This window comes from Rhinoderma darwinii, chromosome 2 (assembly GCF_050947455.1).
Source record: "Rhinoderma darwinii isolate aRhiDar2 chromosome 2, aRhiDar2.hap1, whole genome shotgun sequence".
NCBI classification, from domain to species: domain Eukaryota; kingdom Metazoa; phylum Chordata; class Amphibia; order Anura; family Rhinodermatidae; genus Rhinoderma; species Rhinoderma darwinii.
In genome coordinates, this window is record NC_134688.1 from 161136793 (window position 1) to 161161840 (window position 25048).

General features: G+C 38.7%; 1 protein-coding gene across 1 annotated transcript in view; it reads left to right on the forward strand.

Moving 5' to 3' along the window:
• HS6ST3 (heparan sulfate 6-O-sulfotransferase 3) overlaps positions 1–24550 on the forward strand; it is a 674485-nt gene extending 649935 nt beyond the window's left edge. Inside the window, exon 2 of the mRNA XM_075852395.1 lies at positions 23239–24550. Coding sequence (XP_075708510.1) covers positions 23239–23947 — 709 coding nt within the window. The 3' untranslated portion in view covers positions 23948–24550. The remainder of the gene's footprint in view (positions 1–23238) is intronic.
• Positions 24551–25048: the final 498 nt, after the last annotated feature.

The window sequence follows — 25048 nt, forward strand, 5'->3', positions numbered from 1 at the left end:
CGGACCCTTCGAGATCCTACAGCAGATCAACCCTGTCGCCTATAAGCTTCGGCTGCCTCCTACCCTCAAGATCCCAAACTCCTTCCATGTCTCCCTCCTGAAGCCGGTGGTTCTGAACCGCTATACCAAGACTCCTAGCCCTGTGGTTGAATCCATGCGGCCCTTTAGACACCTTTGAGGTCCAGGAGATCCTGCACACCAAAAAAGTGAGAGGAAAGACCTTTTATATGGTGGATTGGAGGGGGTTTGGTCCTGAAGAAAGGTCTTGGGAGCCAGAGGAGAACCTCAATGCCCCTGCTATTCTGAAGAAGTTTCTCTCTCGCTCTGGTCCCAAGAAGAGGGGACGTAAGAGAGGGGATACTGTAATGTACGTGGCTGCGGGCTGTCAGCTCCAATCCCCTCCTGACAGCCGCAGCCACGTGTCGGCAAGCGCTGGCCCCAGCCTCCTCAGGAGACGCCAGCGCTCGCTTCCACTCACCTCAGCCGGATCCCGTAGGGTGCGCGCGCACGCTCATGCCTGCTCTTAAAGGGGCAGCGTGCGTACCAAACTTCTTGATGAACTTTGACCCATGAGTACCCTGGACTATAAGAGGGGTCCAGCCCCCTGCTTCTATGCCTGAGCATTGTTGATGTTTCCTAGTTTGTCTATGTGATGGCCTCCTACTGTATTTCCTGTTTCCTGTTCTTGTACCTGTTCCAGTTCCTGTTTCCTGATCCTGTACCTGTTCCAGTTCCTGCTCCTGTTCCTTGCATTCCATACCATCCTGGTTGAGCACTGTGCTGTGCTAAAGTCGTGTCGTGCTGTATTCCACGAATGACCTGCTTCACCTCGCCTGACGTCTACCTGCTGCCTAGTCCTAGCTGAGCCTGCCCTGCTGCTGTCTGAGCTGCCACAGGTACCTATACGAACTATAGACTTTCACCTATGCCCTGTTGGCCAGCTGCCTTACTGCCAAGGCGGTACAGCTCAGTGGGTCCACAGACCCTTTGTGACAGCTAGAACTCAGCTATGCAGTTCTCTGCATACCGCCTTCTGAATTGACTGCATTATTGATACAATAATTCAGCATTTGGGGCCCCAGTTTTAACTTTGTCCAGTGCCACACTTTGTCTAAAACCAGCTCTGGTGGCATACATCTCAGCCATCTATATAAGGTAAACATCGGCAAGAACTCTTAACTCTATGGGGATTTGCCTAAACAAATTGAAAAACATGAGCTCAAATCTGTAACTTTGTAATTGTAATCTATTACAAATATTAAACCGAATCTCTGTAGTAGAAATGATCTAAAATTATTAAACATTTAAACAACAATTTTACTTCTTTGTAAAATGTTTTTGCGCTTTAGAACAGAGTACATTCCATATCACAGAAAATTGCCATTGAGGTATTGAGTGCTTAATAAAGTCTGAATCTGTAAGGTAGGTTAATTGACAGTGTAAAGTGGGTGTAACGTCCATGGTCACTGACCACGAACTCCCTCCATCCAGTCGACGCCCTACTCTCCCGAGATTCATGCACATGCGGCCATCCAGTCCACAGTGACCACTAGGGGGCGCTCGCGAGCTCAGTCCAGCCTTGAGCCAGAGCGCACACATGTGTGAGTTAAGTGCCAAATTAGCCCATGAGCACCCTGGACTATAAGAGGGGCCCGGCCCCTTCCTGCCTTGCCTGAGCCTTGTTGTCGTTATCCTAGTATGTCTATGCAAATGGTCTCCTAAGTGTTTTCCAGTTCCCAGTGTTTCCCATTCCTGCTACCTGTAACATGTATCCCGTGCTATCCTGGTCAAGTGCCGTGTTGAGCTGAAGTCGTACTGTGCTGTGTACCATGCCTGTCCTGCTACACCACGCCTGGCGCCTGCCTGCTGCCTAGTCCCAGCCGAGCCTGTCTTGCTGCTGTCTGAGCTACCACAGGTACACTATATGAACTATAGGCTGTAACCTGTGTCCTGTTGGTCAGCTGCCATACCGTCAAGGAGGTACGGCCCAGTGGGTCCACATACCCAACGTGACAGTGGGTGGCATCTTATCTCTTGGGATACACACAACATATAATTCTGTATCATTTTAAACACATGTAATCTTCCATCTCTCACTCACTTTTTGCATCATTGAAGGACTCAGTTCAATATGTCACCAAATTAAACCTATCACAAGCTTTCTCTGCAGTAGTACAACATTAGTTTAATGTCAACAAAGGAATCATTGAGACTAAAATATGGACAAAAATTGCCTGCTTAACTAACATTTTTTGCCTTGACCTAATGATATTTATTTATCAAGACCCTACCAAATTGCATAAACAAATAATAATGAACATATATTTTCTAGGAACCAATTCTGTTTTGAAGTGGCTTTGAGGGGCCTATGCATTAGAAAACCCCATAAATCACCACATTTTAAAAACGGCACCCCTCAAAGTATTTAAAACAGCATTTAGGAAGTCTGTTAACCCTCTAGGTGTCTCACAGGAGTTAAAGCAGTGTGGAGGTGAAATTTTAAATCTTTATGTGGATTTTAAATTTTAATCCATTATTTCTGTAAAATAGCAAATATTAATAAAGAAACAAAACACAACATTTATTACCCTGGTTCTGTAGTTTTTAGAAATTTCCCACATGTGGCTCTAGTGCACATCTTTACTCGAGCAGAGGCGCCCACAAATGAAGAAACACCTTGTGGATTTTGGGGCCTCCTTTTTATTAGGATGTTTTCCAGGCACCAGATTTGCAGAAGCCTTAAGGTGTCAAAATATAAGACATACCCCCCAAAAGACCCCAGGTTTTAGAATTTATTAGAATTCGGCTGTGAAAATAAAAAAGTTACTTTTTCTACAATAATATGTAGTTTTAGCCTTCATTTTCATAAGGAATATAGGAACCATAGAAACACACAATTTGTTTTGCAATTACTCCCAAGTATGGTTATACCGCATATGTGGTCATAAACTGCAGTTTGGGCAAAAGAGAAAGAGCGCCAACAGGTCTTGCTGGAATGGTTTTCAGGTGCCATGTCGCATTTGCAAAGTCCCTGAGGTACCAATACAGTGAAATAAGTGACTCCGATTTAAAAACTATACCCATCAAGAATTTAATCTAGGGTTGTAGTGAGCATTTTGACCCCACAGGTGTTTTCCAGAAATTAGTGTGCAATGGATGTTGGAAATTACAAACTTTCCACAGACGTGCCATTTCAGCAGGCAATATGTTGTGCCCAACTTGTGCCACTGGAGACATACTTCCTATAAATTGTTAAGTGTTTTCTCCCAAGTACAGTAATCCCCATATGTGGCCATAAACTGCTGTTTGGCCACAATGCCAGACTCGAAAAGGACCACCATTTGGCTTTTGGAGCGCAGATTTTACTTTGTAATAGTATTTCAATCAGATCATAATAAGATGATAGAATGATAGGGTTAATAAATTAATAAAATTAATAATCCATGGATATTTTGGTTCGCTTTCAAGCAATTCTTTATGCACAGGCCAGGTTTTTCGGGGCAGGTGTTAAATTTATACATAGCGTCCTTTCTTATCCACCTTTTAGAACATTCTCTGCCTTTTGGGTGGAATTTCACTTCTTTGCAGTTTGGGTAACTTCACTGGGAAAGTGTTTACCAAGTACAGTAATCCCCATATGTGGCCATATACAATACTGACAGCCTCGCTTCCAGCAGATGTGCTTGGTCTCTGCCCATCCAGGTTCCCAAGTATTAGGGCCTTGATAGCCACTTCTTAAAACTGAAGGTATATTCCCATCTGGCTTGCACATCAAGATATGTTGTAAACATTATACAATGCTATCTGTACGATGTGCACGGATAACTTTTTTTACCCTGGGAAATCGCTATTCATTTAGCCAGGGTGTTGTGCAAAATGTTCCAGTCCAGTATTGCCTAATCTTTGGCTTCTTCACTAGCCCCACAGGCAGGACAAGAACCCAAAACATCATCTCCTCTGCATCTATAGGGGGCCACATGTGAGTTCTAGCAAATTATGACTTTGGGTTTTGGGCAAAAAACTGTTGGACGTATAACTTAGTCTGGGTCATCACTTTGCATCGTTGCGGTCCGATGGTCATAACATTTAAATTTTTCTGTTAATCTAGCCACATGAGGGCTTTTTTTGCAGGACAAGTTGTACTTTTTAATGGAACCATTTTAGGTTCACCGTGCGGTATATATGACATGTTAACTTTATTCTGCAGGTCAGTACGATTACAGCAATACCAAATTTATTCCGTTTTTTCTTACAAAAGAAAAACAATTTTTTTTAACAAAATCATGTTTTTGTGTCGCCATATTCTAAGAGTCATAACTTTTTAACTTTCCCATCAATGGAGCTGTATAAAAAATAGCTTTTTGCAAGATTAGTTGACATTTTCATTAGTACCATTTTGGGTAACATATGATGTTTTGATCAGTTTTTATTCTTTTTTTGGGAGGCGTGATGAAAAAAACCAGGAATTCTGTCATTCTTATTTATTTATTTTGCAGCATACACTGTGCGGGTTAAACAATGTACTAAAAGGTTCCTTTTAGCTTTTTTTTCTTATATTTTTTTTAAACAATTTATTAAAATTTTTGGACTTCTATGGGACTTAACCATGAGATCTTGTGAACACTGCTATATTGCAATGTTCTTTGCTGTCCGTTTTACACACAGCTTCCATACATGGTTGACCTTGAGGTCACTATGCTGTAAATATACATAATTTTCCCTTTAAGGGCTTCCCACCCATGATGTAAATGTGCAGGAAGAGGTTAAACGCTTAAACTCTTACTCATCCATAAGCAGGAAAAAAGTTCAAAAAATTATTTAAAAAAAATTGTCACTTTCCTTCGGCTTCTGGAGGATAGCTGCCGGAAATGTCGATATACTGCAACTATTACTAGCACACTAGCAAAAAATATTTGTTATTAAAGAACTTTAAGAGAAGAAGCAGTACTCACCAATCCTTTCCCCCAGCGATAAAGTGCTGACGCATTGTCGGCACTCCCGGTGATTGTTTGCATGCGCGTAGCATGTGACCTCTGCAGCCAATCAGAGGGCTCAGTGGTCATGTGTTGTATTTCTGACATTATACCAGAAACACAGTTCGTCAGCACTGAGCCCCGTTGAGTAAGGTAAGTGACAGCTTACCTATTAAAATAAGTAACAAACCAAGTAGAGGTATTACATTAACTACCTATGTCCATAACTATAGGAAGTTGACACAGTTCACTGCGACACCTATTAACCCCTTCCCGACATCCGCCATATATATACGGCGCTGTCGGCAAGGTGTTCCCGCAAACCGCAGTACAGTTACGTCGCAGTATTATACAGCTGGCACCCTCCTGTTACTGCCAGGACCTGAGCTATCCTCCGATCCAACTCATTAACGCCTCAGATGCTGCTCTCAATAGAGCGCACTCGCTGGGTTGCTGTGGAAATCGGAGGCCAAATAATGGCGTCCGAGTCTGCTTTGTACGGGAGCCGATAAGGACCCGCCTGCGGCGTGTCCTCATAGGCTTGCTGTCAGTGAATAACTGACAGCGCTAATACACTGCACTACGTATGTAGTGCAGTGTATTAGAGTAGCGATCGGGGCATCAGGCCCTCAAGTGCCCTAGTGGGACAAGTAAAAAAAGTAAAAAAATGTTAATAAAAATGTAATAAAACAAAAGAAACACACAAGTTTCAAGTTAAAAAAAGCTAAACTGCCTTTTTTCCCATAGTAAGTCTTTTATTATGGGAAAAACCGTAAAAAAAAAAAAAAAACATACATAATTGGTATTGCCGCGTTCGTAACGACCCAAACTACAAAACTATTATGTAAATTATCCCACACGGTGAACGCCGTAAAAAAAAAAACATGAAAAACAACGCCAGAATCTTTGTTTTTAGGTCACATCTCCTCCCAATAAATGCTATAAAAAATTATCAAAAAGTCAGATTTACTCCAAAATAGTACTAATAATAACGAAAATCCAACCCGCAAAAAATAGTCCCTGACACCGCTTTGTGCACGCAAAAATAAAAAAGTTATGGGTCTTAGAATATCGCGACACAGAAAACAAATGATTTTATAAAAAAAGTGATTTTATTGTGCAAAAGCTGCAATACATAAAAAAACCTCTAGAAATTTGGTATCGCCGTAATCGTATCAACCCGCAGAATAAAGTTAACATGTAATTTATGGCGCACTGTGGATGCCGAAAAAAAACCCAATAAAAATCTATTCCAGAATTGCTTGTTTTTGGTCATTTCCTTTACCAAAAAAAAGAAATAAAAAGTGATCAAAAAGTCGTATGTGTTCCAAAATGGTACCAATAAAATCTACAGCCCGTCTCGCAAAAAAACAAGCCCGCACACCGCTCAATCAACTGAAAAATAAAAAAGTTATGGCACTAGTAATGCGGTGATGAAAAAACATCTCAATGCGCATTCCGGAGGGGAACATTCCTTCAGTTTCAGGGCCCTAGTATTTAGGAACTAGGAAAGGGAAGGGACATAGCACATCCGCTGGAAGCGAGGGTGCCCGTATTATACCAGCGCAAAACTTTCCCAGCAAAATTTCCCAAACTACGAAGGAGAAAAAGTCCGCAAAAGGTGCAGAGCGTTACAAAAGGGGGATAAGAAAGAAGACCGTTTATCAGTGTGACACCGGCCTGTTCATAACGGATTGCATCACATCGTAACACACATCTATGGATAATTGTATTATTTACCCCATTATTATACCCTCTTATTATGCCCTGATGTACTCTTCACGGATTACATGTGCCCCCACATTATAAACTGAAATACCAGCAAAACTCAAACAAAACTACCAAGCAAAATCCATGCTCAAAATGGCGGTCTTTCCCTTCTTAGCCCTACAGCGTGCCCAAACAGCAATTTATGTCCACAAGTAAGGCATTACCATACCCGGGAGAACCCGCTTAACAATTTATGGGGTAAGATTCTCCAGGGGCACAACATATTGTTCGGTGAATAGGCAGATCAGTGGAAAAATTGCAATTTTCACTTTGCACCATCCACTGCGTATTAATTTCTGAAAAACACCTGTGGAGTCTAAATTCTCACTACACACCTTGATCAGGAGTTTTGCAAATGCAACATGGCGTCCGCAAACCATTCCAGCAAAATCTACGCTCCAAAAGATAAATACCGCTCCTTTTCTTCTGAATGCTCCCATATATGTAAACAGCCGGTTATAACTACATATGGGGGGATACCGTACTCGGGAGAAAGTGCTTTACAAATGTTGGGGTGCTTTTTCTTCTCTATTCCTTGTAAAAATGAAAAATGTTGATCTAAAACTACATCTTATTGGAAAAAAAATATTTTTCATTTTCACGGCTTAATTCTAATACAGCAAAAAACTTTTGGGATCAAAATTTTCACTATACCCCTAGATGATTCCTCAGGGGATGCAGTTTCCCACATGGAGTCACTTTTGGGGTGTTTCCACTCTACTAGTACTACAGGGGCTCAGCAAATGTGACATGACGCCCAGAAACCATTCCAAAATCCAAATGGTGCTCCTCCCATTCTGAGCCCTACCGTGTGTCCAAACAGACATTTATGACCACATGTGGGGGATTGTTGTACTCGGGAGAAATTGCTTTACAAATGTTGTGGTGCTTTTTCTCCTTCAGTCCTTGTGGAAATGAAAAAAAATTAGCTAAACCTAGATTTTCATTTTGACAGCCTACTTCCAATAAGTTCTGTAAAACACCTGTGGAGTCAAAATGCTCACTGTACCCCTAGATAATTTTCTCAAGGGGTGCAGTTTCCAAAATGGGGTCACTTTTTGGGGGTTTCCACTGTTTTGTTCCCTCAACGGCTTTGCAAATGCAACAAGGCCACCGCAAACCAATCCTGATAAATTTGAGTTCCAAGAGCCAAATGGCGCTCTTTCCCTTCTCAGCCGCGTCGTGTGTCCAAACAGCCGTTTATTACCACATGTGGGGTATTGTTCTACTCGGGAGAAATTGCTCTACAAATGTTGTGGTGCTTTTTCTACTTTAGTTTTTTTTGGAAATGGAAAAAAACATAGCTAAACCTACATTTTATTTGAAAATATGAGGATTTTCATTTTCATGGCCTAGCTCCAAAAATTTTTGCAAAAAAACTGGCAGGTCAAAATGCTTGCTACACCCCTAAATAAATTCCTCGAAGGGTGTAGTTTCCCAAATGGGGTCACTTTTGCGGGGTTTCCACTGTTTTAGTTCCACAAGACCTCTTCAAAGCTGACATGGTGCCTAAAATATATTCTAATAAAAAGGAGGCCCAAAATTCACTAGTTGCTACTTTACTTCAGAGGCCGGTGCTTCAGTCCAGTAGCACACTAGAGCCACATGTGGGATATTTCCTAAAACTGCAGAACCTGGGCAATAAATATTGAGTTGCATTTCTCTGGTAAAACCTTCTGTGGTACAAAAAAAATTGATTCAAAATGAATTTCTGGAAAAAAATAATGAACTTTGTAAATTTCACCTCTACTTTGCCTTAATTCCTGCGAAATGTTCAAAGGGTTAAGAAACTTTCTAAATGCTCTTTTGAATACTTTGAGGGGTGCAGTTTTTAAAATGGGGTTTCTAATATCTAAGGACCGCAAAGCCACTTCGGAAATGAACTGGCCCCTGTAAAAATAGCCTTTTGAAATTTTCTTGAAAATGTGAGAAATTGCTGCTTTAGCTCTAAGCCTTGTAACGTCCTAGAAAAATAAAAGGATGTTCAAAAAATGATGCCAATCTAAAGTAGACATATGGGGGATGTTAATTAGCAACATTTTTGTGTGGTATAACTGCCTGTCTTAGAAGCAAATACATTTAAATTGCGAAAAAATTCAAATTTTTGCAATTTTTCGCTAAATTTTTGTGTTTTTCACAACTAAATACTGAATATATTGAGCAAATTTTAATAATAATAGCTTTATGCACACTTGCAAACCTCTGGAGGATCCTACACCTTGAGGTTTGCGGGACTCCAGAGGCACCAGTGGCTTCAAATACCTGTTTGCTGCTTTGCAATGGCATTTTAGCAGCTGCTCTCCTAATCCTATTAATTTGTCTGACAGAAACCTTCCTCATTATGCCTTTATCTGAATGAACCCGTCTGTGCTCTGAATCAGCCACAAATCTTTTCACAGTACGATGATCACGCTTAAGTTTTCTTGAAATATCCAATGTTTTCATACCTTGTCAAAGGTATTGCACTATTTCATGCTTTTCGGCAGCAGAGAGATCCTTTTTCTGTCCCATATTGCTTGAAACCTGTGGCCTGCTTAATAATGTGGAACGCCCTTCTTAAGTAGTTTTCCTTTGATTGGGCACACCAACTAATTATCACAGGTGTCTGAGATTGATTACAATGATCCAAATAGCCCTAAGACACAATACCATCCATGAGTTTAATTGAAAAACTAATAATTAAATGTTTATGACACTTAAATCCAATGTGCATAATAATTTGGAACACGGTGTAAAACCGGTCCCCCTAAACCCTGTATTACCTCTTTCTGCTATCGCTGCCTCTCGGACACTTCCTGGCCATGAACTTTACGTAGATAGATGATAGATAGATAGATAGATAGATAGATAGATAGATAGATAGATAGATAGATAGATAGATAGATAGATAGATAGATAGATAGATAGATAGATAGATAGATAGATAGATGGATGGATGGATGGATGGATGGATGGATGGGTGGGTGGGTAGATAGATAGATAGATAGATAGATAGATAGATAGATAGATAGATAGATAGATAGATAGATAGATAGATAGATAGATAGATAGATAGATAGATGATAGATAGATAGATAGATAGATAGATAGATAGATAGATAGATAGATAGATAGATAGATAGATAGATAGATAGATATGACATTTCCTTAGGGCTGTTGGCTTCAATTTAACACAATACATTCAGTGCAATAGGCATTTATGTCTGCTTTGTTTTAGGTTCTGCTTTAATCTGGTACTTGTCCTCCGTGGAATATGAACCACTATTGCCAGTGAAAAGATTTATTGCGTAAAAAGATGACATGTGATGGAGAAAAGTCTGGCAGCTATGCCTACAAGAATAGTGTTTCACAGAGAGATCATTTTAAGACTGATATCGATTAGTGTAAGATGGATGCATCTTAGAATGGTATTCTTTGGTGGATCATTAATCTTCATATAGCCTCTCTATGCTTCCCCAAGTGTTTAGCTCTTGATACCAGGTAATAAATAAAAGAACTATTCTGTCATACACAGCTGTTTCTGTTGTAAAAACCCAATATGTCACAGCCATAAAAGTTTGGACATTTTTTGAGGTTTTACTCAGATTGTGTGTATGTGACAGCTAGCGAGATGAGCATTACCTATTTTAGTATTCGTGTTTCTGCTTGTTTCATACCTTTTTGAAAATAACATTTTCAAATAATGTAATAATTTAGGATATAATATATGGCCAAAATTATGTAGACACTTTAAGATTACATGCATACGTGCTTCTTTGGAATTTTTATTTCATGATTACATTGGAAAACAATACACATTAATATGAAGTGGTGTCTTTTTGCTGCTATTAACATTTTCACTCCTCTTGGATGGCTTATTCAGATTTTAACTGCAAGGATTCCAGTCACTAAAGCTACAATATTATTAGTGAGCTCAAGTCATGAGCCAATGTTGAGCAATAAGACCTGACTCAATAAGACCTGCATTGTGTGCGCCTGTACACCTTGGCACTGTGCATTTCAGCAGGAGGCATTCTCCTGGTTTCTGCCAATCTCAGATTCATCAGGCAGACTGCAGGATGGTGAAGCATGATTCATTACTGCTTTTCCACTGCTATTGATATCTTGACCAGCCATGTCTTAATACTTTGAGTTGGATTTACAATTTCAGGTATCCACCTCAGCTATACAGACATGCAGATGTTTTTTTTAACTATGTCAGTCTGAGCTAGCCAGTTACACAAAGGAATTATTTTTTTCAGGCAAAATTGTTCCCAGGACAAAATTATGGTTGGAGATGGTTCCTGGCCAAACTATTTGATGGTGGCTCAAATTCCACCTCTGAGACCTGGACCTCATCTGAACCCTTTTTCAGCCACATAAAGGAAAAGGTGGACGCACCAGGCCCTTTCCACTGAATTTTCGCACTTCCCTTAGACTTCAAAAAAGAGAGCCACATGCATGCGTGGCCACATCTTCACCTATATTAGGCTGGATAAGATCACTGAATACTTATCAAGGTGGCTGGGATTTTGAGGACCTATTGATCTGAAAATGATTGGATTCAATTGGTCCCACCAATTTTCCCATTTATATTAGCTAATTCCCTTTTTGGGCGTTTGATAAAACTTTTGTATTTTACATTATATGAATGTAAACAGGTCAAGTTCTCAAAGAATAAGATTGAATAGAGTGTTTAAATTAAATACATTTTCTAACATTGCAGTATAAAATCTCAGTATAAATAATAAAGACGCTATTACAAAATAGATTACATCAAAACATCTAGTCAGAAATTTATTCAGTACTTTGACAGTGTAGAAATCTTGAAAAACATAACTCCTGACAAAACAGAGGTAAATATAGAATGTTGCACAGGGGATGTAACATATTGAGGCAGGAGTTGAATAAAATATAATATTCCAAAAGCGATTAACACCTTATAAACAAGTCTTTCAATTTAAAAACACAGCTTTGTAATTGTATTCTTTTTTTTAAAAAAACGTTTAGGAAATATTCTTGTGTGGCACATCTGCACATAGTAGGGGGCTAATTATTTTTACATTTATATAGAAATGATGGTGATTAGCAATTGGACATAACTTGTTCCTTTGCTTCCCCGTAACAAGTTAGAGTCTAATCTGATTGCCTTTCCTTGGAGAGTACCAGGCGTCACACAAACAAAAGAATTAGAGTGCAATGAAATGTGCCAATGTACTGTATTTCTCAACTAAATGCCATCTCAGATTGCTAGAGACTGGGAATTAACAACATTCATCAGCACATAGGAAAAGGCAATGTAGAAGAAGGTAAATATAGTTCATTGGTTCATTAGTATACAAAGTGTGATAAAACTTATCCATCACCATCTTTGGAGAAATGTTCTGTGCATATTATCACAATGCTAGTTTCCTGCAGATATGAATTATACATAATATTTTATTATTATTTGTGATAAAGCAATGCCATCTACTGTGATACAAGGCTGCCACGCAGGGAAATTCCCTGTTGATAACAAGTTGCTATTTTTATTGTACATTTTATTGTAAACTTTAAATATGTAGTATATATATTTTTGCTGTAAAAACATGGCATATGACTGGTAAAAAGAGTGTGGTGTGTTGTTCTTAACTGCATTTATATAGCAATTATTCATTTCTTAGAACTGATCCGCTATACACATCTATAAGATTGCAGATTTTTAGGCTGACAAAATTATAATGGCAGAACTTTTGATATCTCGAAAGGTAATACTCTCTGCTCCCACACTGATCAAGTCATGCCCTGAACTGTTCTGCTTTGTCCATATGTCAGCTGAACCACAGCGCTTTTCTTAGTCCTTAAAATTACACTGTTCAGTAAAAATTGGGATAGTTGATAGACCTTGTGTGTATGTTGATGCCTTTATTAGGTAGGAATGGCCACATGACAGCCAACATGCAATTTAGAAACCAGGAATTAAATATTTCCTATTAGGGCATCCATTCAATTCAGTGCAAAACAGATGTGAATTAAACACAGTGGTCTATCAGGAAAGAATAGTTTCAATTTACAATGGCCTTTCCTGGGACATCGTGGCCGGCTGAAACCACATTAAACTTGTCACAGATAGGAAGAGCCATGCAATCCGTGTGGGAATTTAACTAGAAAAATCCCATTTTTTTTTAGCATATCACATTAGGGGGAAAGAAGAGACAATAATTGGGCATTGTATTACGGAAGTGTTAGCACTGATCAGAACCTCTCTGAGGTGCAGTACATCTTACATACACATATCTTCCTATGCCAGGGCAAGTTAGTTCTTTGGACACCAAGTAGGGGTGGCTCAATTTTAATTTTTTTTATATACTGTGTGTACTCTAGAGTGTCAGACTGGGGTTTATTGGGTCCACCAGAGGAAAAGATTCTAAAGAATCACCCTTTACCTATGCAGAACATGTGGACATGCACTTAGAATTACATTGTGAACATTCTTACCATTGTACACATAGAACATGAAGATGTTCCCGTCTTCTACAGAGAAAGTGATTCTCTAACTTCCAGAAGGTCTTCTCACTAAGGATTTGCTTTATCTGTAATAGTTTTTTTATTTTTATTTTACTGTTATCTACATTTTTCTCTTATATTAATTTATTCTAACTTGAGGGACCACAGCATGGTAAGACATTGAATACAATTTTTATTTTAATTATGTTCCCTGAAAAACATATATATCTGGAAATACCTGTTATGGTTGTGCACAGGTTTGTTTAACCCCTGCACGCTTTGGCCACTTTTGACCTTCCTGACAGAGCATCAGTTCAAATCTGACATGTTTCAATTTATGTGGTAATAACTTCGGAATGCTTTCACCTATCCAAGCGATTTTAAGTTTGTTTTCTCGTGACACACTGGACTTTATGTTACTGTTAAAATTTAGTCGGTACGTTTAGTATTCAATTGTGAAAAACACCAAAATGTTGTGAAAAATTGCAAAAATTAGCATTTTTCTAAATTTAAATGTATCTGCTTATAAGACAGGCAGTTATACCACACAATTGTTGCTTATTAACATCCCCCATATTTCTACTTTAGATTGCCATCGTTTTTTTGAACATTCTTTTATTTTCCTAGGATGTTACAAGGCTTAGACCTTTATGCAGCAATTTCTCACATTTTCAGTTGTGCCAGTTCAGTTGTGACGTGTTTTTTAGGGCCTTATATATTAGAAACCCCCAAGAAGTCAGCCCATTTTAAAAACTGCACTCCTCAAAGTATTCAAAACAGCATTTAGAAAGTTTCTTAACCCTTTAGACGTTTCACAGGAATTAAAGCAAATTAGAGGGGAAATGTACAAATGTAATTTTTTTTTTTTGCAGAAATTTTTTAATCCATTTTTAATGTAACACAGAAAGTTTTAACAGAGAAACGCAACTCAATACTTATTGCCCTGGTTCTGCAGTTTTAGGAAATATCCCACATGTGGCCCTAGTGTGCTTATGGACTAAAGCACAGGTCTCAGAAGCAAAGGAGCACCTAGAGGATTTTGGGCCTCCTTTTTATTAGAATATATTTTAGGCTCCATGTCAGGTTTGAAGGGCTCTTGCAGTGCCAAAATAGTGGAAATCCCCCAAAAGTGACCCCATTTGGGAAACTACACTCCTTCAAGGAAATTATCTAATGGTATAGTGAGCATTTTGACCCTACAGGTTTATTGCAGAAATTATTGGATATAGGCAGTGAAAATGAAAATCTACATTCTTTCAAAGAAAATGTAGGTTTAGCTAATTTTTTTCTCATTTCCGCAAGGACTAAAGGAGAAAATGCACACAACATTTCTAAAGCAATTTCTCTTGTGTAAAACAATACCCCACATTGGTCATGAATGGCTGTTTGGACACACGGCATGGCTTAGAAGGGAAAGAGTGCCATTTGGCTTTTGGAGCTCAAATTTAGCAGGAATGGTTTGCGGAGGCCGTATCGCATTTGCAAAGCCCCTGAGGGGACAAAACAGTGGAAATCCCCACAGGTGGCCACATTTTGGAAACTGCACCCCTTGAGAAAATTATCTAGGGGCATAGTGAGCATTTTGACTCCACAGGTTTTTTGCAGAAATTATTGGAAGTAGGCCGTGAAAATGAAAATCTACATTCTTTCAAAGAAATATGTAGGTTTAGCAATTTTTTTCTAATTTCCACAAGGACTAAAGGGGAAAAAGCACCACATCATTTGTAAAGGAATTTCTCCCGAGTAAAACAATACCCCACATGTGGTCAAAAACGGCTGTTTCGACACACGGCAGGGCTTAGAAGGGAAAGAGCGCCAAAAAGTGACTCCATTTAGGAAACTACACCCCTTGAGGAATTAATCTAGGGGTTTAGTGAGCATTTTGACCCCACAGGTGTTTTATAGATCTTATTAGAATTGGGCAGTGAAAATAAAAACACTCCTTTTTCTTCAATAAGACGTAGCTTAAGCTCAATTTCTCATTTTCTCAACAAAATAAAGGAAAAAAAGAACTGAAACATTTGTAAGGCAACTTCTCCAGAGTACGGAAATACCCCATATGTGGTCATAAACTGCTGTTTGGGCACATGGCAGGGTTTAGAAGAGAGGGAGCGCCATTTAGCTTTTGGAGCACAGATTTTGCTGGATTGGTTTCTTGGCACCATGTCGCTTTTGCAAAGCCCCTAAGTTACCATTACAATGGAAACTACCCAAAAGTGACTCCATTTGGGATACTAAACCCTTGAGGAATTAATCTAGGGCTATAGTGAGCATTTTGACCCCACAGGTGTTTCATAGATTTTATTTGAATTGGGCAGTGAAAATAAAAATAACATTTTTTCTCCAATAAGATGTCGTTTTTGCTCAAAATGTTTAATTTCCTCAATAAATAAAGAAGAAAAAGCACCCCAACATTTGTAAATCAATTTCTCCTGAGTACGGCAATACCCCATATGTGGTCATAAACTGCTGTTTGGGCACACGGCAGGGCACAGAAGGGAAGGAGTGCCATTTCGCTTTTGGAGTGCAGATTTTGCTTGATTGGTTTCTGGTCGCTATGTCGCATTTGCAAAGCCCCTGTGGAACCAAAACATCGGAAACCCCCCAGAAGTGACCCCATTTTGGAAACTACACCCCTCAAGGTATTCACATAGGAGTGTAGTGAGCATGTTAACCCTGCAAGTGTTTTGCAGAATAAAGTTTGCACTCAATGTTGCAGAGTGAAAATGGGATATTTTCCATACATATGCCAATATGTGGTGCCCAGCTTGTGCCACCATAACAAGACTGCACTCTAATTATTATGCTGTGTTTCCTGGTTTTAGAATCACAATACACGGGGCCCTAATAGTTTGCCTGGACATTCGACAGGGCTCAGGAGTGAAAGAGTACCATGCGAAATTGAGGTCTAAATTGGCGACTTACAAAGTATTGATTCCCAATTGCAGGGCATTTATTAAGGGTTGTAGTGAGCATTTTCACCCCACAGGTCTTTTCCATAAATGATTGCACTGCTGAGTGCAAAGTAAAAATTAATTTTTTTCCCGAGGAATGCCATTTCAGTGGCAAATATGTCATGCCCAGCTTATGCCACTGGAGACACACACCCCAAAAATTGTTAAAAGGGTGCTCTCGAATATGGCAATGCCATATATGTGGAAGTAAACTGCTGTGTGGGCCCGCTGTAGGGCTCAGAATTGTGGGCGCACCATTTTGCTTTTGAAGCATAGATTTTGCTTGGTAGTAGTTTTCTTTGGAGTTGCACTGGTGTTATAGTTTATAATGTGGGGGCACATGTAAGCTGGGCAGAGAACATCAGGGGCATAGTCAGTTTGTATAAAAATGGGGTAAAAAAATAATCCATAGATGTGTGTTACGCTGTGAAGCAATCCTTTCTGCACAGGCCAATGTCGCATTGATAAATGTCCTTTCTTATCCATTTTGGTCCACACCCTGGACCTTTGCAGTTTGGGGAATTTTTCTGGGAAGTGTTGTCCTGGTATAATGCGGGCACCCTCGCTTCCAGCAGATATGTTTAGGTCCTCCTCTTCCTGGTTCCCTAATTTTAGGGCCTCAATAAATCACCTCTTGAAACAGAAGAAATGTTCCCCTCGGGCCTGCACAACCACGTATTTTTTTTTCTGACTTATTGGAGCATTAAATATTTTTAATTTTTTCATAGACGTAGTGGCATGAGGGCTGTTTTTTTGTGGGACAATCTGTAGTTTTATTGGTACCATTTTGGGGTACATGCGACTTTTTGATCACTTTTTATCCTATTTTTTGGGAGTCAGGGTGACCAAAAAACAGCAATTCTGGCATGGTTTTTTAGGGTTTTTTTTTTATACAGCGTTCACCATGCATTATAAATTGCATGTTCATTTTATTCTGTGGGTTAGTACGATTCCGGCTATACCAAATTTATAGCACTTTTTTACGTTTTACAACTTTTTGCACAATAAAATTTATTTTCTAAGAATGTATTTTTCTGTCGCCATGTTGTGAGAACCATAACATTTACATTTTTTCATTGACGGAGCTGTATGAGGGCTTATTTTTTGTGAGACGAGCTATAGTTTTTACAGGTACCATTTTTGGATACATGCGACTATTTGTTCACTTTTTATTTCAATTTTTGAACGGCAAAGTGATCAAAAAACAGAAATTGTGGCATTGTGTTTTACGGGTTTTTTTCCGCCGTTCACCGTTTGGAATAAATAACATAGTATTTTTATCGTTTAGGCCATTACGGTCACAGCGATACCAAATATGTGTGGTTTATTAATTATTTTCAATATAAAAGGGCTTGATAAGGGAAATAGGGCAATTATGTTTTCTTTTATTACTTGAAACTTTTATTATATATTTTTGTTATTTTTTTCCACTTTGCTATGTAGTGCAATGTATTAGATATGTCAGTCATTCACTGACAGCAAGCCGATTAGGCTTCGCCTTCGGGCGTGGCCTAATCGGCTTCCATAATGGCAGAGCAGGAGGCCAGTGTTAAGTCTCCTGTTACCATAGTAGCAGTCGGCAGCCCTGCGATTGCAGAGCAGAGCTGCCGATCTGCTGACAACCACAAAGATGCAGTGATCGCTTTCGATCGCTGCATCTAAGGGGTTAATGTCAGGGATTGGAGCAAGCTCCGGTTCCTGCCATTACAGGTGGATGTCAGCTGTAACATACAGCTGACATTCATTGCTGATTACACCGGCCCATCTCCTGAGCCGGCGCCATCTTGCCGATGGCTACAGAAGCCTTTTAGGCCGTTTTCCATACTAGGCAGATGGGGAGGCCCCTGTTAGGCCTCCGGTTGCCATTGCAGCCACCGGAACCCTGGCAATTTCATTGCCGGGGTGCCGATGAGCTGCAAACACCTTAAATGCAGCAATCGCTTTTGACCGCTGATTTAAGGGGTTAATAGCAGGAATCAAAGCGGACTTCGGTGATGGCACCGACTCAGCTTCTGAGCCGGTACCATCCATTTGTCGTAAGTATACAACATTTTGCGAGAAGCACTGGCTTTCCATGATGTATACTTACGACAAATGTCGGGAAGGGGTTAAATATCAGTATATATTAATATATTGATAAATTAATCATACATACTGATTGAGTAAACTGTGATTATAAATAGATTGATCTTATTGGAGGTTTGTAAGCATTGACCTTTCCAGTTTTACCTGGCTCAATACAAAACTAAAGTCAACAAAAATGTAAATTTTTATAGTACATAGTTTATTTAACAAGGTTTAATTATTCATTGTTATTCTATGATTAATTAATTTAATTCCCTAGGTTTTAATGCACTGCCTCTTGTCTATTTAGTTTAACATTCACACACTTGCGACTGCAGCTCTTTGATGTATGAGTTTAATCTATTTTTATTGTTAGGTTAGTCATACCGCCATGTGCATGTAGCAAATTACGCACCTTAAAACTACATCTAAGGTTTTGTATTCTCTATTTCTACCTTCTTTGCATTGCTTTTTCTTTGTTCATCGTTTTCTTATATTTCTGCAACAAAATTGTATAACTAATTTGGCTATCTATTATTTCTGGGTGAAGGCAATGAAGATTAGATGCAGAGTTTGTTAGCAAGGCCATTAAAAAAAACAGCAAATGCTGTAGCTTAGTTCTTGCAAGTTCTATTTTACATGAAAATGTCAAGGCAAAATGGCGAGCATAATCATTACCATAATATGACTCTAGTAGGAGAGAAAAGTGCAGTGCAGAGTTAGCTGGAGCTTGTACATGAACTACAAAAAAGGCTTATATTTCATGTGCCTCATTGTACAGATAAATTTAGATGTATTAAAATTGTTCAATTATTTATAAATGACCAAGATGTTCATGTTTGCATTATTACACTCTTTATAATGGTCACCTCCTTATAAACCTACATAAATTCTCTAGAATCATTCAGTTCTTCTTTTCCCAGGTGGCATTTTGGCAGGAAGTAAACAATATTCATAACGTAAAACTATTCCCAAAAGATTTCAGCTCTAACAGCTGGAAATTGAAATGAACTTGTATCTGACTAGTGCTAGTAGGTTATAAAACCAATTTTATAGGGTCTCATATAATTGCTTAATGCAAAGCGATTCTTTGCATATTTATCGTCCCCAGGAAGACACTTCGGGCATTGTATATCAAAACATCCACAAAGAAAAAGTGTTCTTGTTGCCCATAGCAACCAGTTACTGTATGTTTAACAAATTCAGTGGAGCTGAGCGAACAGTCATGTAGCCGCAGGTTGGTTGCCCAGCTCACAGCTAGACGACTGATAGAGAAGGCCAAAATAGAGTTTACATTTTTCCAATGTTGACTTCAATGAAGAAAAAAATGAAATTTAAAAAAAAATCTCATTACTGCCTGTGCCTCCCATGTGTGAACGACGTCTCAGTCATTTTGAAACATGAGTCCCTATCAATTCCTAAAAAAAGTGTTAGATGCCATTAGGCTAAGACTTTTACGTAACAACCTCTGTTACCTCAGCTTCAGGGGAAATGTAGTATAACATGGAACGCGCTCAAATGAATGGGCAACCATGTAATACAAAGCAAGGAAGAGTCTTCAACAGCAGGAGTTGTTTTTTCTTAGTGGCTCCCTGCTGTTACTAACAAAGGGTGCCCACAGTTTCAGGGACCCTTTAATGATGTCCTCCATATAAATAGTTAAGGCCTTTTTACACCAGACAATTATCAGGCAAACGAGCGTTCACAGGACGCTCGTTCACGATACTTGCCCTGAGTAAACAGGGCCACGATCAGACGATGAACGAGCAAATGCTCGTATATTGGCTGATCGCATTATTTTAAATACCGAAACTATTATCGTTGTCGGCAGCGCATCTCCCTGTGTAAATGAGATGTGTTGCCGACAAGATAGAAATGTATGTGGACGAGCGATTGGATAACGAGTGCTCGTCCCCTTACTAGCACCTTGTGAAAGGAGAAAATGAGCACCGATCAACGAGGACCCTTATTGTCTTTATGGGACAACCTCTTTAAACAGCCTTAACAGTCGTAGCTCATTCAGATGAGCATGTAACTCGTCCGTGTGCTGTGCATTGAAATAATTAATTTCAATGGGTCTATTCAGGCATGCGTGATTTGTCACACAGCGGTGTTCGTTCCGTGAAACTCACTGCATATCCTATATTGGTGCATTTCTGCACACATAGTCACCCATTGAAGTCTATGGGTGCATGAAAACCACGGACAGCACACATAGACGACATCAGTGTGCTGTCCATGTTTCACGCATCAGTTACAAAGACATGCAGAGAAATAAAAAAATAAGTGCTTGCACAGACATTAAAAGAACTCATGTCACACTCATGTCACACTCAAAGCACACTGATACCAATACGCAACTTGCACTGATGGCACATGGACATGAAATGTAGGAAAAAATGCTGCGTTATTTACACTCGTCTGAATGTAGCCTTACAATGTAAATGAAATAAAGATACCATAGATTATAAAAAATTTAGAGAGATTTCTTTATTAAGACAAGCTAAACCAGTTGTAGCCAATCAAGTGTGATATTTCCACAATTGGAAGCCAAGTCTAAAGTACTAATTATGGTAATATTAACCCCTAGATGACCGCAATACGTGTATTTACGTTCCAGCTGCTGATGCTCAGTGCACCTAGAATGTAAATATACATGGTTGTCTTTACTGGACGATTGCGCTGTACACTGTATCAGTCCGATCCTCGCAAAGAGACAGGGAGCTGAAATGATCACTGTTACAAAAAATGCTAATTACAGCCCTCAAAGCTATCCCCCGGTTTAGCACTAGGACCAAAATGCAAGTAGCTTCCTTCCTGCATTTAGGCTGCCGGCATGGAAACCCATAACATTGCAATGACGTCACAAACCTCCAACTGTCACATAAGAAGGGTGAGTAGCAAGCTGGGAGTACATGATCTGTGTCCTCTCAGCATTTCTGTGTATACAGATCATTGCCAATAATGATCTAATGACAAGCAAGCATTAGATTACTATTATCTGTGATCTGCATACAGAGAAATGCTGAGATAACACACATCAAATTATCCTTAATTCCCCCAGCCCCAGGGGGGAAAAAAACGTAAAAGTGAAAAAAAATAAAGAAAAACAAAAAAAATTAAATGCCTGTGAAAAGAAAAATAATTCTAATTACTTCCCCAACATTGGTTGACTGTATTGCCTTCACTTTGCAGAAACACAAAGCACCTGCTATAGCATCTGCTACACACACTTCTGAGTGCCATCAGTGTCTCATCTCACAATTTGAGGACCGTTGCGCTGCTGTGATATTTAAATATTACTGCCTGAAAAGAACGATTAAAATAAGTTTTAATAGATAAATGTTTAAAATGGGCCCTTAAAGCCAAAATACAACAGGCTCAATAATAGGGTCAGCAGCAGAGACATAGCCTAAAAGGCAATAGATAGTTTTAACCCCCAGACCAGTCTCTCCTATTATTTTATATTCGCTGAATCCCAGTGATTGAATAGTATTTGCACTGTGCCACGCTACACCATGCGCTACACCGCGCTCGTCCGGCTCTTTGAGCCAAGTATAGTGATATGGTCAGCAATACAGATCAAGACGTCCAGTTGTAGGTAACAAGCACCCACTTGCAAGATCACTGACCAATGTTCACTCAATATTTATTATGTTATTTTTGCTATATCTCGCTAATCCTACGCGTTTCTGAACCACCCTTCTTAATAATCCCTGATGATGCTCCACTAAGAAGGGTGGTTCAGAAACGCGTAGGATTAGCGCGATATAGCAAAAATAACATAATAAATATTGAGTGAACATTGGTCAGTGATCTTGCAACAGGGTGCTTGTTACCTACAACTGGAGGTCTTGATCTGTATTGCTGACCATATCACTATACTTGGCTCAAAGAACCGGATGAGCGCGGTGTAGCGCATGGTGTAGCGTGGCACAGTGCAAATACTATTCAATCACTGGGATTCAGCGAATATAAAATAATAGGAGAGACTGGTCTGGGGGTTAAAACTATCTATTGCCTTTTAGGCTATGTCTCTGCTGCTGACCCTATGATTGAGCCTGTTATATTTTGGCTTTAAGGGCCCATTTTAAACATTTATCTATTAAAACTTATTAAAATCTTTCTTTTCAGGCAGTAATATTTACAATTTAACGGAATGAAAACGTAGTTATCAGAGTGGTAATATTATTGCAGTGATATTTACAGTTAACTCAATTATTTTGCCTTTATATCAAACCAGTGGATATACATCAAGATGGGGGAATAGGCATTTACACCAACGGCTGACCCGAATTAATAATGTCTTTCAATACTGCTAATTTCTCCCATGCCTCTATTACGCCAATAACCTTTGTACTTTCAGAAAGAGGTTTGAAATAGATTTCAGAGTATTGACTAGTAACTAGCCTTCAGAGGATGTTAAACCTCACTGATCCCATTTGAGGATAACTCAATTGAGAATGTAATGTCTCGATGCTCTTAAGACGCTGTCTAGCAATTATAGTTATAGCTATACAGATTAAAGCTCATTTAAACAATTACCTATGCGAGAAAGGCCAAGGATAATTTCATTCTTTTCAAGACCTTCACTTCTATTAACAATCAAGTAACACAATTTACATTGTCCCTTTTCAAAGTACTGTACATATTGCCGTACACTGTCATTTTTAACAGTTTCACTTGAATTTTTCTGAACATTTGCAAAATTGTTGGATATATTGCGGTTTAGCTAAAATTATTTTGTAATAATATTTGTAGGTTCCAACATATACTGATCTGGAATATATACGGATTTACTGAAATAAGTGTATAGTACTTATCTCTTTATAAATTTGTCTTTCACTTTTTCCCCTAACATTCTACTTTCCGTTAAAAGTGATAATTTCATGCTCCAATGAATACTTCAAAGCATGTAAATATACAGCATCAAGTTGACAACAAAAAGTGCAATATGATTTATGTACTGTAAAATCTGTCATTTTTATAATATTTATATGTTGCCTTTTTAGGAACTTCTATTATATCACAATGCTGAGGGATCCTGTATCTCGCTACCTGAGTGAATGGAAACATGTCCAGAGAGGAGCAACCTGGAAGGCCTCGCTCCACGTCTGTGATGGACGAAGTCCAACACCAGATGAATTGCCCACGTGTTATCTTGGGGACGACTGGTCTGGAGTCACATTACAGGAGTTCATGGACTGCAGCTACAACCTGGCTAACAACCGGCAAGTGCGGATGCTTGCTGACCTTAGTCTAGTTGGGTGTTACAACTTAACTTTTATGAATGAAAGTGAACGGAATGATATTCTTCTACAGAGTGCCAAGAATAATCTTAAAAACATGGCTTTTTATGGCTTGACTGAGTTTCAAAGAAAAACACAATATCTTTTTGAGAGAACATTCAATCTCAAGTTTATTTCTCCATTCACACAGTTTAACACTACCAGGGCCTCAAATGTGGACATTGACGAGTGGTCTCGTGAACGTATTAAAGAACTTAATTATTTAGACATGCAGTTATATGAATATGCTAAGGACCTTTTTTTACAACGCTTCCAGTATACCAGACAACAAGAGCATCAGAGAAAAAGAGAGAAGAGAAAGGAAGAAAGGAGACTTCTTAGGGAACATAAAGTCCACCCACCTCACAAGGAAGAGAGACCAACATACATTGCTACTACCGAAGACTATAATAGTCAGGTGGCAAGATGGTGACATTCCCAACTTTTTATTTCAAAACTGATAATCGGCAAAATTACATGAATTTGTTATCAAGAATTTTTAAAATCTTTTCAATTGAACCTTTAAAAAGGAAAAAATTCCATTCATGTGAAAAAACATTTAATACAACAGGAAGTGGTGTAGGACTTTTACAGCCATTTCCTAAATGAGTTGCACTTACTGTCAGTTTATTTGTTCTATCGAATGTCATCATTCAATATAAAGGATAATTCTTTAGACTTTTACAGTTTCTTAATTTTGTGACATGGTCTTGTTGTCATCTTCCATTACAGTTTTTCAGACATAAAATGTCATCCAGGTAGAATTGTGGAAATGTCAAATGGACTTCTGTGCGCTCTTCAAATGTTTGCTTGTTTCCTTTCTTTGCAGTAGATTAAACTCTCTACATTTTTCAATGTATACAACTCAGACTATTTTTAGGTGGTGTGATAAGATGAAAACTAATGTTGTGTTTCATGAAAAGAAAGTATATCGATAATAAAAATATTTACAGTAATTATGATTACGCCCATTAATTGCCATTGTCCAAGATATTTGGCTTCCAATGTATCACATGACAAAAGTAATAAATTTTTGTAATGACTACATTCTGAAAGAATTGCTAACATGATTTATGACCACTAAAGTCTTTCATAACACAAAACAAAATTTAAATGACATATATTGGTTTATTGTTCTTATTTAATCCTTTACGTGGTCTCACGTGCCATTTTTTAGAGAATTCCATTATTGTTGATTATGCAGATTCCGTATTAAAATTTCTTCGTATAATGTGTTAAAAAGTCTGTTCTGTGGGAACAATCTCATGTTGTTTTGAGAATGCTGATTTTTCTAATTTTCAAAACTATCTAGCAGAATATTAACACCAATCATATTAGTTCTTAGATGATTACAATAGATTTTTATGTGGTGGTGTCAAGATGGAAGAGGACGGTTGTAGTGGAAAATCACATACTGAGAGATTATTATAATGACAGCGGGCTTCCTCAATAGCACAAAGTATGACGCTAAAGGGGTTGTTTGGTTTAAAAAAATTATTTTCAAATATTCCATTAGGGCATTCTGAGTTACTAA